At 46.4% G+C, this 15,178-nt stretch overlaps 1 protein-coding gene across 2 annotated transcripts in view; it reads right to left on the reverse strand.

The window, feature by feature from the left end:
* The window catches only part of CSF2RB (colony stimulating factor 2 receptor subunit beta), a 125,541-nt gene that overhangs the window by 36,245 nt on the left and 74,118 nt on the right, over nt 1–15,178 (reverse strand). For both annotated transcript variants that reach the window (XM_088456878.1, XM_088456877.1), the window contains exons 9-12: nt 9,668–9,828; nt 6,984–7,114; nt 6,649–6,841; nt 5,810–5,900 (exon numbers count right to left, since the gene is read on the reverse strand). In XM_088456878.1, coding sequence (XP_088313004.1) covers nt 5,810–5,900; nt 6,649–6,841; nt 6,984–7,114; nt 9,668–9,828 — 576 coding nt within the window. The remainder of the gene's footprint in view (nt 1–5,809; nt 5,901–6,648; nt 6,842–6,983; nt 7,115–9,667; nt 9,829–15,178) is intronic.

The following is a 15,178-nucleotide window of genomic DNA, read 5'->3' on the forward strand; positions in this document are numbered from 1 at the left end:
CAGTGCCAACAACTCCAATTTAAAGGCGCTATAGTTGGCGTAATTTCTCTCAGTTCTTTTCAAACTTCTGCTGGCATATGCGATAACACGCTCTCGCCCCTCCTGCTCTTGTGACAGAACCGCTCCCAGACCTTGATTGCTGGCGTCTGTATACAGGGGGAAGGGGTGTCCGTAGTTGGGATAGGCCAATAAGGGTGCTTCAGTCAAGACTATTCTTAATCGTTCAAAAGCTTCCTGACACTTTGATGTCCACTCAATCGGGAGATTCCTTGTGTGTCCGGAGTTGGGGACTCCCCTTAGGAGTTCTTGAATCGGGGCTGCAATTTCTGCAAAATGTTCAACAAAGCGTCGGTAGTACCCGATGAAGCCGAGGAATCGTCGTACATCTCTGACGGTGCGTGGAATAGGCCATTCCCATATGGCTTCAATCTTGTCGGGGTCAGGCGAAATCCCTTCAGCTGCCACTATATGCCCCAAATATGATACCTTCGGCTTGAGGAGATGACACTTGGATTCAATTTGAGTCCATACTTTACAAGCTGTCCAAACACTTCCTTCAGGTGCCGGAGATGGTCTTGGTAAGTTCGGGAGAATACAATCACATCGTCCAAATATAACAGGACCATTTCGAAATTTCTATGGCCGAGGCAATGCTCCATTAGCTGTTGAAACGTCCCGGGGCCATTACAGAGCCCGAAAGGCATCCTTAGAAACTCAAATAGTTCCATTGGGGTCGTAAAGGCAGTCTTTTCCCTATCATTAGTGGCCACCTGTACCTGCCAATAACCGCTGGTCAGATCAAGAGTCGAAAAGTACTTTGCTGTCTTCAAAGCTGCCAACAATTCCTCAATCCTTGGGAGGGGATATGCATCTTTATGGGTAACATTGTTAAGTTTTCGGTAATCGATACAAAATCGTAACTGTCCATCCTTTTTTTTACAAGGACCATCGGGGCTGCCCATGGGCTATGACTCTCTTTGATGACTCCCGATGCCTCCATGTCCTGCAACATCTTCCTTATTGGCTGGTATAACGCCGGGGCGAGGGGACGGTGTCTTTCCTTAATCGGGTTAGCATTCCCGGTTGGAATGTGGTGCATTATGCAATCAACCTTTCCAAAGTCGGAGGGATCCACACTGAAGGCCTCTGAACACTCTTGTACCACTTGGAGAACCCCCTCCTTTTTGTCAATTGTCGTCTCCTCATCCGCGATTTGGATAGCGGTCCACCAGTTTTCTTCCTCCAAATTCTGATCGGTTTTTGCTGTCATACTGCGTTGTTTTACCATGAATCTTGGGTCAATAACGTCCTGAAAAGTAACTTGAGATAATTTAGCTATAGGATGATGCCTGAAAAGTCGTATATGATGGTTATGAGGATTTAGGATACGCAGTGGCACACGCCCATCCTGGACTTTAACTAAAGATTTTGCCACTACTAAATCTTCTCGACCTTGGATCTCATTCGGTTCCACCATAGCCTCATAATTGGTTCCGCGGGGCCCACAGCGCACTTTGGCCCAGATTACAGTTTCCGCATTGGGTTGTAGAATTATAGGTCGACGATCAGCCACCCGGACTTTTCCTATCTCCCCTTCTGAATTAGCCAACTTCTGGTGGCCTTGGATGATCTTGATAGTATGCTGCAGAACTTGGTGTTCTGCCGTCCTCTTCTGATAAAGTTCGGTCTTTAAGGCCATGATGAGTTCCTCAGGGCAGTTCTGAAGGACGTTCATCCCAATGATGACAGCTACAGCATTATCATCTTCCACATTGGTAATAATACACCCTTGTTTAGGTAGAATCGCCTTTCCCACTTGAATGTCTGTTTCCCAATAACCCTGGCAAGAGATTCCCAGGCCGTTACTGGCAATCAGCTGTAGCCACGTGGGTGGCGGAAGAAGAATCGGTTCAGTTTTCCAATATTTCTGGTAGGCTTTTGACTGTATGGTGGTAACTTGGGACCCAGTATCAAGCATAGCAGGAATTTCTATTCCATTCAAACGAACAGGAACGACTGGACAACGCCCCACATACTGTGGCCACCACCTCTCCGGAGTGGGATCTATTCGACTTGAGGCCCCCGAGGATTGTTCTCCATCCTCGGGGAATTGGAGTTTAAAGAATCTATTGGGGTGCAATTCCACTCGATGTGTCCACTGCGATTACACTTTCGGCAAATTGGACGTCCCATTGAATCGAATTGATCTGTTGGTCGTCGCCCGCTGGAGCAGGGTGGAACCCACCAATCAGAGGTTACCCTTCTTCTCTCCCGACGCCAATTTTCTTCTCTAGGCTCCACTGTGTGCTTCGCAATTTTTTTAATCTCCTGACACATGTCAGTTAGTCCAGCTGCTAACTTTTCCACCTGACTTGTCAAAGTCTGCAACGGATCCACAGTAGTTGACTGAACACTTTGGGCCAAGTTCCCCTTCATCTTAGTTGGACCCCCTATAGATGGATCTCGAGCCATTTCTTGAAAGCCTGGCACTTCTGGGAAGATGACATCATCGCTCCTGGTAGACTCCACGATTTTTATAGAAGCTTCTTTGAAATCAAGAAATGTGCTTCGTGGCATTTGCATTCGCAGCAGGCCCAATTGTGCTCTAGTGCTCTCTCCTCGAGACCCCTCAACAAATTGATTGACTAAGGTCTCATCAATGTTTCGCACCTCGGTGGCATCTACAGCTTGGATTCGACGTAGCGCTTCTTGAAGGCTCAGTGCAAAGCTGCGGAGGGATTCCCCAAACTGCTGCTTTCAGGCATAAAATTTAATCTTTAACTCTGACACAGTACGAATGTCGAAGGTATCAGCCAACCTTTGTAGAATTTGGTCAATATTTAGCTTTTCCTCTCGTGGCCAGGATGTAACTTCTCTTAAGGCGGACCCTTTTAATTGTCCAATTAGTATTTCAACTTGCTGACGGTCCGTCAAAGGATATAATCGGAACATGCTCCTCATTTTATTTTTAAACTCTCTTAAGGAATTACCTTCTGACTCTATGGGCCAAATGTAATAGGGTGAGAGTTTAGAAAAGTGAGAGTTTCTGACACTTTTTAAACTTTGCCAATGTAATAAAGTCCAAAAACAAAGTAACAGAGTGAACTTGCATGTTTTTTTAGACTTAAAAAACTGTCACGATTTAAAATCTTATTCAGATGTTTTCCCATTTTGAAGATAAAACTCAACCAATGTGAGAGTTTACTGCTAAACTCTCACATTTTCTAAACTCTCACCCTATTACATTTGGCCCAATATCTTGCTCATCCCCTGTAAATGTTGGGAGCCATGGGGCCCCGAAATAATATGGCATTGTTATAGGATTTAATTGTGCCATTGCCGGACCTTGCTGAGATGAATCTCCTGCTGAACGTTCCTGTGACATCTTGCTTTGTTACAAGTTCAAGTTCTGGATCCTGTTCTGGGACGCCAAATGTAACACCCTTACTTTACTGTTATTGTGTTAATGTCTACTGGGTGTCTTACCGATATGACCAGGAGGGTCCTGGTGCGGTATAATTCTTCAGACAGCTCTCTTTCCTAAAAGGTTGCCGCAAGTTTCTCCGCCCCTTACACAAGATATCAACCAATTGGTGCCAAACAGTGTTACCATTTATTGCAATAACAGGGTTAAGAAAGATTATGTAGCAGACTGGTAACAAAGGCTTGCTATATATATTTCACGCATAACATGCATATAACAATTTGTTCCCTACATTAAAATGACACAGGTCCACAGGTGATTTATTTAACTGGAAACAGGAAGCCTCCACAGCCGTTCGCTAAGAAGTAAGCTGGTTAATTCAGTGCATCGGACAATTGATAACCCACATGCAAAAAGGTGTTAATTAGGCAAATCGACAATAGCAATACATTTAATAAGTACTTAAACCCTAGACTTTATAAATGGCTGATCAGCTTAACAGTACTGGTGGTGCACAGTTGCCGCTGCAGGTATCCTAAAGTCCTCTTTATGGCTTTTGCATGCAAATGAAGAGCCTGATGAGACTGAGTTGTATTATCCTGGTCCTGGGCTGATGACTATAACAGAGGGCTCTGTAGCATCTCTCAACTCAGTATTTAAGAGTTCTAGAGTGAGTGAATGAGTCCCTACTGGCTTTCAATTAATTCTGTCTATTATCCAGAGTATAAGGGCTGAGGCTAGCACTGCTGGGTGAGGAGTGCTGCTGTCAGCCTATAAATCACTTGTAACAGTAGCTTAGGTAGTTTTGGCTACTATGTGTCTAAGTATGCTGCTGCGATCACTTGAGGACTCCAGATAGTAGAATTCCTACATACAGATGGTATTTTGTATCCACATTATCCCCATACAGCTTTCATGAAATTAGCCTGCTTGCTGACTGTCTCACTTTATATCTGTAGGTTATAACTCAGTAAGAGGTGTAAGAGCAGGTCTCAGTCAATTAACTTAATGGGATAGTTTATTATCCTGCCCCTGAGTCTCCCTATAGTCTGCTGCAGCTACGCTTGGGAGTTAATGGGCACTGAAGTAATTGTGTGGGGAGCTGTAGGATCCCTTGTCTTCTGTAGCTAGCTACTGTAGGTGCTGTGTTTATAACGCAGATAGCAGGGTAACACTGGAGTAATGCAGAGGTGGTGCTTACTGTACTCCTAGAAATCCCCGCGAACACTCAGCTGGAGATGGGAGTCACTTTTCATGGCAGGATGGCCCCCACTCGTCCGCTCCTCCCTCCTCTGGTCCCACCTCCGGACCTCATCACTGCGGGCAGACCGCCTCCCTTCCCAGACTCTCCGGCGACAGGAGGGAAGCTGCACTCTGTCACGGCTCAGTCACCTCCGCGACCAGCACCCGCCGCTCCCGCGGGCCGTCCGCCAGCGCGGGAAGGTAAGAGCGCAGGTCTCACTTTTACACCAGTACCTCAGGACTGCTCAAGGGTCAGCTGAGCAGTTCTTTTTATATCTTTCATCCGTGGTTCCAGCACGCGCTAGTCCTCTTCCCGCCGGAGCCGTGTGCCACCGCTCATAGCTTTAATAGTAGCCAGCCATCCCCACCGCAACATGCAGGGCTCTCCTCTATAGTTCCATAAGGGAGTCCTGCCTCGTGCCCTTCTCTGACCATAACAGTGCCAGTTAAGGGAATGTACCATCTTTCCGGGGGAAGGGAGCACAGTACCTTTTTAGCAGGATAAGGCCAGCCAAAGTACAAGTATTAACCACAAACAATATGAAACATTACCAAGGCATATACAATATACCATGACCATCACTCTTCACAAGACAGGGTCATTTTAACACCAGGGGTGCCACAGAAGCAAACATAACAAACTCTGCAGCCTAGCCCTAATCTCCCCCCCCCGCGCAGTCTAACCCTAACCCACCCCTCTGCAGCCTAACGCTATCCCTCCCCTCACAGCCTAACCCTATCCCTTCCCTCACAGCCTAACCCTATCCCTTCCCTCGCAGCCTAACCCTAACCCTTCCCTCGCAGCCTAACCCTATCCCTCCCCTCGCAGCCTAACCCTTCCCTCCCCTCGCAGCCTAACCCTTCCCTCCCCTCGCAGCCTAGCCCTATCCCTCCCACCGCCTAACTCTAACCCTCATACTTACCGTTACAAGTTGTCGGCATCCTGACATGTCGGGATCCCATTGCCGGCATTCTGAGCATCGGAATTTTGACTGACAGGACGCCGACTACATCCCATGTGTACATAGGTCCATTTGCTCTTGCTTACACAGTTGTTTCGACTATTAGCATTAAGTCACCAGCATCAGTAATGAATGGGTAGTCAATACCCAAATCCACCTTCTCGCTCCTATGCTTACTCACCTCCTGAAGTGCTTGTACCCCAGAAACGCACAAACTGAGAGCACTATGGAGATAACACCTGCAGAAATGCATATGCTCTGTGTATCCACAACTGCAAAATAGCAAAAAAAGGGGACCTTACGTCAGCAGGGGAGACAATTAATACATATTTCAAAGCTGATGCCAACAAGTTGCATTAGGTGGAGATGGCATTTAGTGACAGTGAATGACTAGATCAAGTGGGAAATGTAATATTTATTCTCTCCCCTCACTAGTGTTATCATCATGGGCGTAACAAGTGTTAAATCCGCCCTGTGCCGGGCCCGCATGACGTCATAACTTTAATATAACACATTATTGTAGATTTATTCATGCAACATACACATTCACTAGTATGTGATCCTATATATGATTATTTGCACGATATTTTATCCCCGGGGCCGGATTTATGACTACATTGGCCTAGAGATGAAAGTGATCAAGGGCCTATTGTTAGAAACAGTAGGGCTGTGACCAGTGCTGTGTGGGTGTGGCCAGTGCTGTGTGGGAGTGGCCAATACTGTGTGGGTGTTGTCAGTGCCATGTGAGCATGTACACCCCATACATTGTCAGTCCCAATGCCTCCCTAAATAGGTAAAAGCAGAAAAACTGAATAATTTTGTAAAGAAAGTATAAATACAATTTTAATACTTATGCTTTATGACCAACAGTGTGGCCAATTGGTCATCATCATGCTGACTTGATGATGGGCATATTTTTATGTGGAGGCCTCGAGCTGTAGCTCCATCCGCCCCATTGTTAATTTGGCCCTGTAATTATACCTATAACAAAATGTGAAACTAGTAATACATTGTCACTACCTTTGTCAGTCTTCCATGAACAACTTTGACTCCAGTCACTCCATTGACCATTGTAGCTAGACTTCCTATCAGGCTTTGCACGCACTCTAGCTGTATAATTAGTGGAACCCTGGAGTTCAGCTACTGTAATGTAATACTCAGGCAGGTTTCCAGAGACATTGAAAAGTAACTCATCAGGACATACTGGATCTCCCTGCAAAGTATAGACACAGCGGTTGAAAGAAAATAGACATGTTAAAGTCTAGGCTAGATGAGTCAGGATGGATGGCTATAACGACAGACAGACAGACAGATAGACAGACAGGCTCCACATGTCTATGGTCATCTTGCAGTACCTGCTTACAGTAGCACAACTGGTATATAAATTGGACAGTGTCAAATTTTACCACCGGTTTTCTCCACCTCAGAATGTATCCATGGCTTAACTGGTCCTTTATATGTAGACCTGTTGGAGGCTCAGTCTGAACTGGAACATATAAATAAATATACATTAATGTGAGCACAGAGGGTAACAGGGCAGGCTACAGGGATAGCCGCGCCCTGTGCCGGATCAGTATAAAGTGCCCTATAGTCGTGCGTGGCTCGAAAATGGGGATGTGGCCTAATTACCATAGGTCACGCTCCATAAGCAATGTTATTTGGGGGTGTGCCCGCATGGCATGCCTCCTGTGTAATGTCAAACAGGGGGCGAGCTCAGCACTCAGTGATTAGCTGGGCTTCCCCAGCCCTCTCCCAGCACTGAATGGATGCCGTGCGCATGTGTGCAGCATCAATTCAGCTACTCCTGGGTGCCCAATCTCCCGACCAGACCACCCCCAGGACACTTCAGCCCATGGGTGGAACAGCGGGACAGTGCTGTCCCGCTGAAATCGGGATGTTGGAAGGGGTGCACCTTCTATGGGGTGGCGCCCCTGTTCGACCGCACTGGTCGAACACCCCAAGAGCCAGCCCTGGAGTTTAAGGCAGGGATGTATGGTGAAGTCAATGGCTGGGGAGGCACACATGGAGATAGGCCTGAATGCAGGAGCCTGTCTTACCCCCTCACTACACTAAACCAGTGTACATTAATTCTACCTGCATCACTGTGTCTGCTCTTGCTGCTGCTGACTGAGTTCCGATCTCTAAACATTGCAGTGCACTTCCTGGTCTCATGACACATCCAAGGTGTCCATCAGTGCTCAAGGCACAGCCGAATACTCAGAGGCATGCCTCTATTAGCTCTCTTTCGGTGCAGCTTACTGCTCGTGGTGTAGCCCCACCCCAGCTCTGCAAGCAGTGTCTGAATATACAGAAGCAACGCTGAGCTATTGCTGCCTCATCTCTCGTCTCCGTGCAGTCCCAGGGAGCTCCACAAAGCTGGTAACTATAAAAATTATTACAATAAACAAATAAGATGTTTATAAGTTATAAATATCTTCTTTGTATTATTCTTATCATTTTTATATCATAACTCAGAGTATGACTGCACGTCCCAGGTGTAAGGTGACCTGTTATTCTCAGAAAAGTCCTGTTTTCTGCCACAGGGCTTGCAACTTTGTATATTATATTCTGTGTTTAAACATTGATCCTAATGTTTCATCAATGTTTTGTAGCATTTTCTGTGCGTTGGGAGTTTAAGACAGACAGTAATTTAAGAAGGGACACAAAGGGACACTGATATCATTGTGTTTTCTATGCAGTGTATACTGGTCAACATGCAGTTACTGTACCAAACTATACAGCGAGCAAGAGAAAGTATTTAATGTGAAGGACCCTTAAAGTCAGTACGAAAAAGACTGTTCTTAGAACAAAAATAGACTATGGATACTGGAGGGATAAAAGAAGCATTTATGACGGGATGACAACTTTGGCTTCCTGCAAATCAATCTGAGGCTCATTCAAAAAGGGTTCAACTTAGATGGCACAGTCATATCTATTATTATTATTATAATTTATTTATGTGGTGCTAAAAGTGTTCCGCAGCGCCTTACAAAGTATATAAACAAATAAGTGACCAGTGACTTACAGTACAATACAATACAATGCAGGACAAGGACATGGATAATATACTGTACATTGCTACATTAGCGACCATAACACCCACATAAGCAGCAGAGCATAAGCAACCAAGTGTTAGGTGCCCTAGCGGGGAGTAAGAATATCTATCTATACATGTGCAATTGTGCATATTTGGGTTCACACAGACATGAGCACATACATACACACGTGGACACCTCCTCTGAGAAGATTCATGGTACATCTATAAATCTGTTACCATTGATTTATGGCCAAAACAGCCTGAGTACCTATGAATTCCTATAACGTATAGGGGGGGATTCAGAGGTGGACGCAGTTACAGCAGCAACTCCTACATGTTTATGTTAATGCCGTGGCTGATGCGCGTCCTATTGAGACACCCACCGGCGCAGCAGCACAAATCTGCTGATGTACGTACAAAGATGCATTATCGACGGATCATCAGCCGCTCCATCTGACATTGCACCTGCCCAGGGACCATGTGCATCAGTGTTAGTGGAACTGCGTCTTTAGACGCAGTTACTGACACCGACAAGCCTGTGACACGCCTCGTCTGTTATCCACCACTCCCAGTTATCACCCGGAAATGCCCATCGAAACTGCATGGATCTCCATGCAGTTTCGATCTGCGCCCTCAGCGGTAGCCATCGGCACGCATGTGTACAATCACTCACTTGCTATTCATGTAATCCTACACGGTAGAATATCTATGAACGATAATGATATCGTTCAACGATATATAGTTCATATCGTTCATTTTTATGCAGTGAACGACCAACGATGCACATTCCCGCATAAATGATAATGATATCTATGACCATCCGTACATGCAGGCCAACTTGCACGATATTGTCAACTTTGCCTGTTCAGAGATGTGGCAGGATGACTTCACTGAAAGATATCTTTCAAATCTATGGTGGTACAGATGGTACTGTGTGTATGCAGCTGACTTAGCTGCCTTTGACCTGCAGTATAGAATCATACCATGTAGATTAATACTCACTATTATCAGAGGGTTTGAAACTTTTCACTTCCTCCTGGGGTCTGACCTGGATGTGAAAGGAGTTATTTGCCTGAGAAGAGGGTATTAGGAGAGTACAGCTGTACTGCACATATGGCACCCCATCTTCTATTCCATTAGACCTACTGACACAAGACTTCTCTCTGCAGAAGAAGAGACACATTATATATTTAAAACACTAGTGGTTGTGACATAACACAGATCTTTATTTGATTGGTGGGTGCTAGGCAAGGAAAATAAGGCACATACATCAAGTGCAGTTTCTTTGTGAAATAGAAATTAAATACTGTAAATGACACTTGCACAAGAATAAATGTGTAATACTATTGCAGCTGCAATCTATAGAGCCAGGTTTACCAGGGTCTGTGTTCCTGCTACGTTGGTCATAGCCCTGTTCCATTTCAACATTAAATCCAGTAAACTTAAAGGAAGTTTATCAATACTTGCTGAGTATCACAGACTGGGAAAACTACCCATACGCACTGATCCAGACATCTTGTAATACTCTTGTAATACATTGTAAAACATTGCTTGTTTGACTTTGACTTAAGCCTTTGGGCATCAGCATTCATAGATGACATTGACGGCCTTGCATCATCATCATCATGACTTCTGGCAGCAGCTGCAAGACTGGTATGTGGTTCATGCTCTCCTCTCACTCGATTGTCCTCCATATCAACAAACTTACACTGCAGTCTGACCGGCAGTGTCACCATACAAAAATTTTTTGACACTGGGGAAGAGCACCCCTGAATGAGACAGCAGCCCCTTGATGAACAACACAGACAGCACCCCTTCTTTATGGACAACAAAGCACCCCTGCTGACTGCGGACAGACCACCTGCAGAGTCACAAATACCTGGACGATAAACTGCGACAGTGTCACCGTACAATAATAGCGCAGCTAAGTTGCTAACGCGCACACGCAAAAAAAATATCTTTCTTTTTTTGTGGATTGATATTAATTTAATTTCACTTTATTTTTTTTACCCCGGGGTAAGAACACCCTTGCAGAGTCACAAATACCTGGACGAAAAACTGCGGTAGTGTCACCGAACAATAATAGCGCAGCTAAGTTGTTAACACACACACACAAAAATATATATATTTTTATTTTTGGATATTAATATAATTTCACTTTTATTTTTTTTAAACTGGTGAAGAGCACCCCTGAATGAGGCAGCAGCCCCTTGATGAACAACACAGACTGCACCCCTTCTTTATAGATAACAAAGCAACCCTGCCGAGTACAGACAGACCACCTGCAGAGTCACAAATACGTGGCCGATAAACTGCGGCAATGTCAACATACAATAATATCGCAGCTAAGTTGCTAACGCACACACACAAAAAAAAGCACATTTATTTTTTTGACACTGGGGAAGAGCACCCCTGAATGAGGCAGCAGCCCCTTGATGAACCACACAGACAGCACCCCTTTTTTATGGACAACAAAGCACGACTGCTGAGTGCGGACAGACCACTTGCAGAGTCACAAATACGTGGACGATAAACTGCGGCAGTGTCACCGAACAATAATAGCGCAGCTAAGTTGCTAACGCACACACAGAAATAAAAAAAAAAGCACTTTTATTTGTTTTACACTGGGGAAGAGCACCCCTCATTGACAGAGCACCCCCCCTGGATTACACAGCAGCTGCAGCACCCACTGAAGGAAGCCCCCCTTTATATACTGAAGCCTAAGCCCCTTTATGGACAACACAGCAGCAGCAGCCTTCAGCCCAAGACCCCGACTGGACACACAAACTGAGTGACTGACAGTGACTCACTATATCTGCTAGTTTCTCTCTCCACAGCCGTAGTGAAAATGGCGCAGATTGTGGGGATTATATAATCCAAAACCCGCAAGATTCCGACAGTAGGAGGATGACGTTTTGCCTCATTTTCAGATACGAGCCACGCCATGGGAAACCTCAAGCCACGTTCGGATCTCGGTCTGGATCTCAAAGTTCGGGTGAGTCCGGGTCTCGGACAACCGGACCCAATCATCTCTAATTAGAAGACAGTTTTATACTATCGCTATACAGACATAAAAGGTTATTTACAAAACTATAGAACTGCAGATCTGCAAGGCTAATGGCATTTTATGACAGCATGAGACTGTTTTTGTGCACTGCTCTTACTTATATGGGTTCAAGTATAAACTACTGAATTAAGGCCCTCATTCAGAGCCGGACGCTCTGAGCAGAGCGCTCGCTCTGAATGAGGGCCGTCCTCCATAAAAATGGAGCGTCCTCCTGGACGCTCGTATAGCTGTGGGTCACCACCCACAGCACATACGAGCGTGCAGGATGATGGTCGCGATGGTCTTGACCATCGCGACCATCACCAGTGCGACCAGAAGCCTGTGGTCGGGTTTTTCGACCACAAGCCCTGGAGTGATTTTGGCTCTATCAGAGCCAAAATCACTCCCACTGACATCACTAGTGATGTCAGTGGGGCCGGCTTCTGACGGTAGGCCTTTCCTTGGGAATGCCTCCGTCTGGCAGGCACGCCCACCAAAGGGGGCGTGCTGTCAATCAACATCGACAGCACGCCCCCTTTGATCAGACACAACGAGCGAAGGAAAGTCCTTCGCTCGTCGCGTCTGGCGCATGCGCACGACGGAGCTCCCTCCGTCGTGCGCATGTGCAGTGCACACCATCGACCCACTTGCGAGCGGACAGCCGCTTGCGAGTGGGTCTGAATGAGGCCCTAAGAGAGCAGTGACTGCAGGGTGCAATGTTTTGTTCCCTCTGATGGGAGGAACAGAGCAACTAGTATCATCCCTCTCTATATGCAGGCCAGGCACTCTGATGCACCTTGTATAGTACCCACAGGCAAAATCAAAATCTGAAGCTGCATACACACAACGATTTTGTTACCAACGATTTTATTAATGATTTTCTGAACGATTTTCTGTCAGATTATCAGATTGTAATGAACGATTTTTTGAACTACAAACGATTTTTGCATATTCCCTTACTGAAAATCATTCAGTTGACAAGTCTGACTGAACTACAAACTACGAACTACAAACTACAAACGTGAACGCACATGAACGATAATCGTTCATCGCTTATCGTTAAACGATATCGTTTAACGATAATCGTTCCAAAAATCATTGTGTGTGTATGCTGCTTAATTATTTAGTGATAGAGATGTTTAAATGAACTTCAGGGGTTGGAAATATAAGGGAAATTCAAGGATAAACAGGGGGTCCTAGCAGGGCTGAAACTAGGATATCTGGGCCTGATTCAGACCCGCTCGCGAGCGCTGAGCGCTCGCAAGCGGGTCGATGTTGGCCCAGTGCGCATGCGCATGACGGAGCCGGCTCCGTCGTGCGCATGCGCAAGACCCGGATAGCGACGTGCAAGCCGACGCTCCGGGTCTCGTACCAAAGGGGGCGTGCTATCGAAGTTGAGTGACAGCACGCCCCCTTTGGTGGACGGGCCGGGGGCATGGCTGGCCAGACAGAGGCATTCCCATGGGAACGCCTACCGTCTGGGGCCGACCCCACTGACATCACGAGTGATGTCAGTGGGAGTGCTTTCGGCTCTGGTAGAGCCGAAAGCACTCTAGGGCTTGTGGCAACGAGACCCTACCACAAGGGTCTTGTTGCAAGCCCGATGGTCGCGATAGTCTTGACCATCGCGACCATCTTCCTGGCCGCTCGCTATAGCTGTGGGTGGTCACCCACACCTATGCAAGCGGCCAGGAGGCTGCTCTAAAAAAACAGAGGGACGGCCTTGATTCAGAGCGAGCGTTCTGTCAGAGCGTCTGGCTCTGAATCAGGCCCTCTGTCACCCGGTGCAAGGCAGTAAGTTTGCACCCCCTCCCTTCCCATACCTGGATCCTTGCTCCTCCATAAGGCAGTGCACTAGTCAGACGTCTCTGGTATAGTAACTTACATTATTCCACACACCATAATGCCCATTACACATTATGCCACACACTGTAATGCCTATTACCAAAGTGCCACTTGCATATTTGCCCGACACCATTTTATGCCCCACAGTAAGGCTTCTAATTACTTTTAAACTACCTGCTCGTTCTCAGGGGTTCCATGCTCGTTGCCAGGGGGTTTCATGCTCGTTGCCAGGGGGTTTCATGCTCGTTGCCAGGGGGTTTCATGCTTGTTGCCAGGGGGTTTCATGCTTGTTGCCAGGGGGTTTCATGCTCGTTACCAGGGGGTTTCATGCTCGTTGCCAGGGGGTTTCATGCTCATTGCCAGGGGGTTTCATACTCGTTGCCAGGGGGTTTATGCTTGTTGCCATGGGGTTTATGCTCATTGCCAGGGGATTTCACGGGAGAAGATGCAGCTTTCTGCCCGACACCATTTTATGCCCCACAGTAAGGCTTCTAATTACTTTTAAACTACCTGCTCATTCTCAGGGGTTCCATGCTCGTTGCCAGGGGGTTTTATGCTCGTTGCCAGGGGGTTTTATTCTCGTTGCCAGGGGGTTTTATGCTCGTTGCCAGGGGGTTTCATGCTCGTTGCCAGGGGGTTTCATGCTCATTGCCAGGGGGTTTCATACTCGTTGCCAGGGGGTTTATGCTTGTTGCCATGGGGTTTCATGCTCCTTGCCATGGGGTTTATGCTCATTGCCAGGGGATTTCACGGGAGAAGATGCAGCTTTCTGCATCTTCTCCCGGCAGTGCCAGCGTTCCCGCCACTTCCCGGAACGCTATGTGCATTGCTCTGGCCTAACAGACACTAGAGGTCCAGTAAGACCTCAAGCATCTCTCTCCTCCTTGGCGGCGGCCAATATTTGGATGGCCATTTTCGGCAGAGCCCATGCTGACTAGCCATCCGCATGGGATCTGCAGCCCTCGAGACACCACACACTACAAGACTGCGCGGAGTGTGCAGGGGCTGAGTCAGCCCTTTTCACCCCCTGCATTCTGGCACACGATGCCCGTGCACCTCTAGCCCCCCCCCCTAGTTGCGGCCCTGGTCCCAGTGCATGTTTTACGCCACAAATGGATATAATCTATAAATGGCTGTGATTGAACCTTTTAATGGGAGACCATTTGCAACTTTATCTATAACTTAATGGTTTTATTTGTATTCAGGAGGTAATTGGATTATTGCATTAAACACACTGAATGGAGCACAAAGTGTTTGTAAAACCACACCAAAAAGCTATAGCTATGCACCTAAAATGCAAGTAAAGCACAAGTGGATATGTTGACATTGGAAATAATGAGTTTTATTGTCAGGCCTGATTACACACGCTGTACTGGTAATGGGTGTGATGCCTAAAGATGATGAAAAGTATATTAATAATACTGGTAGTTAAATTCTTCCAACTCCCTTAATTGATTTCAGACATGTTTAGATTTAGAAGTAGTGTACAGTAGCTCTCATTCATATTAAAGTTAGTACACACTGTACATTTAGTCTAATAGGATCATTAGTATAATTTCCCTGCATTGGCTATAAGGCACAATGGTCCCTATGGCTACATGCATTTTCTGAAAAGTATCAGT

The sequence above is a fragment of the Taudactylus pleione genome, unplaced genomic scaffold, assembly GCF_031769625.1.
Source record: "Taudactylus pleione unplaced genomic scaffold, aTauple2 ptg000726l, whole genome shotgun sequence".
Taxonomy (NCBI): Eukaryota; Metazoa; Chordata; class Amphibia; order Anura; family Myobatrachidae; genus Taudactylus; species Taudactylus pleione.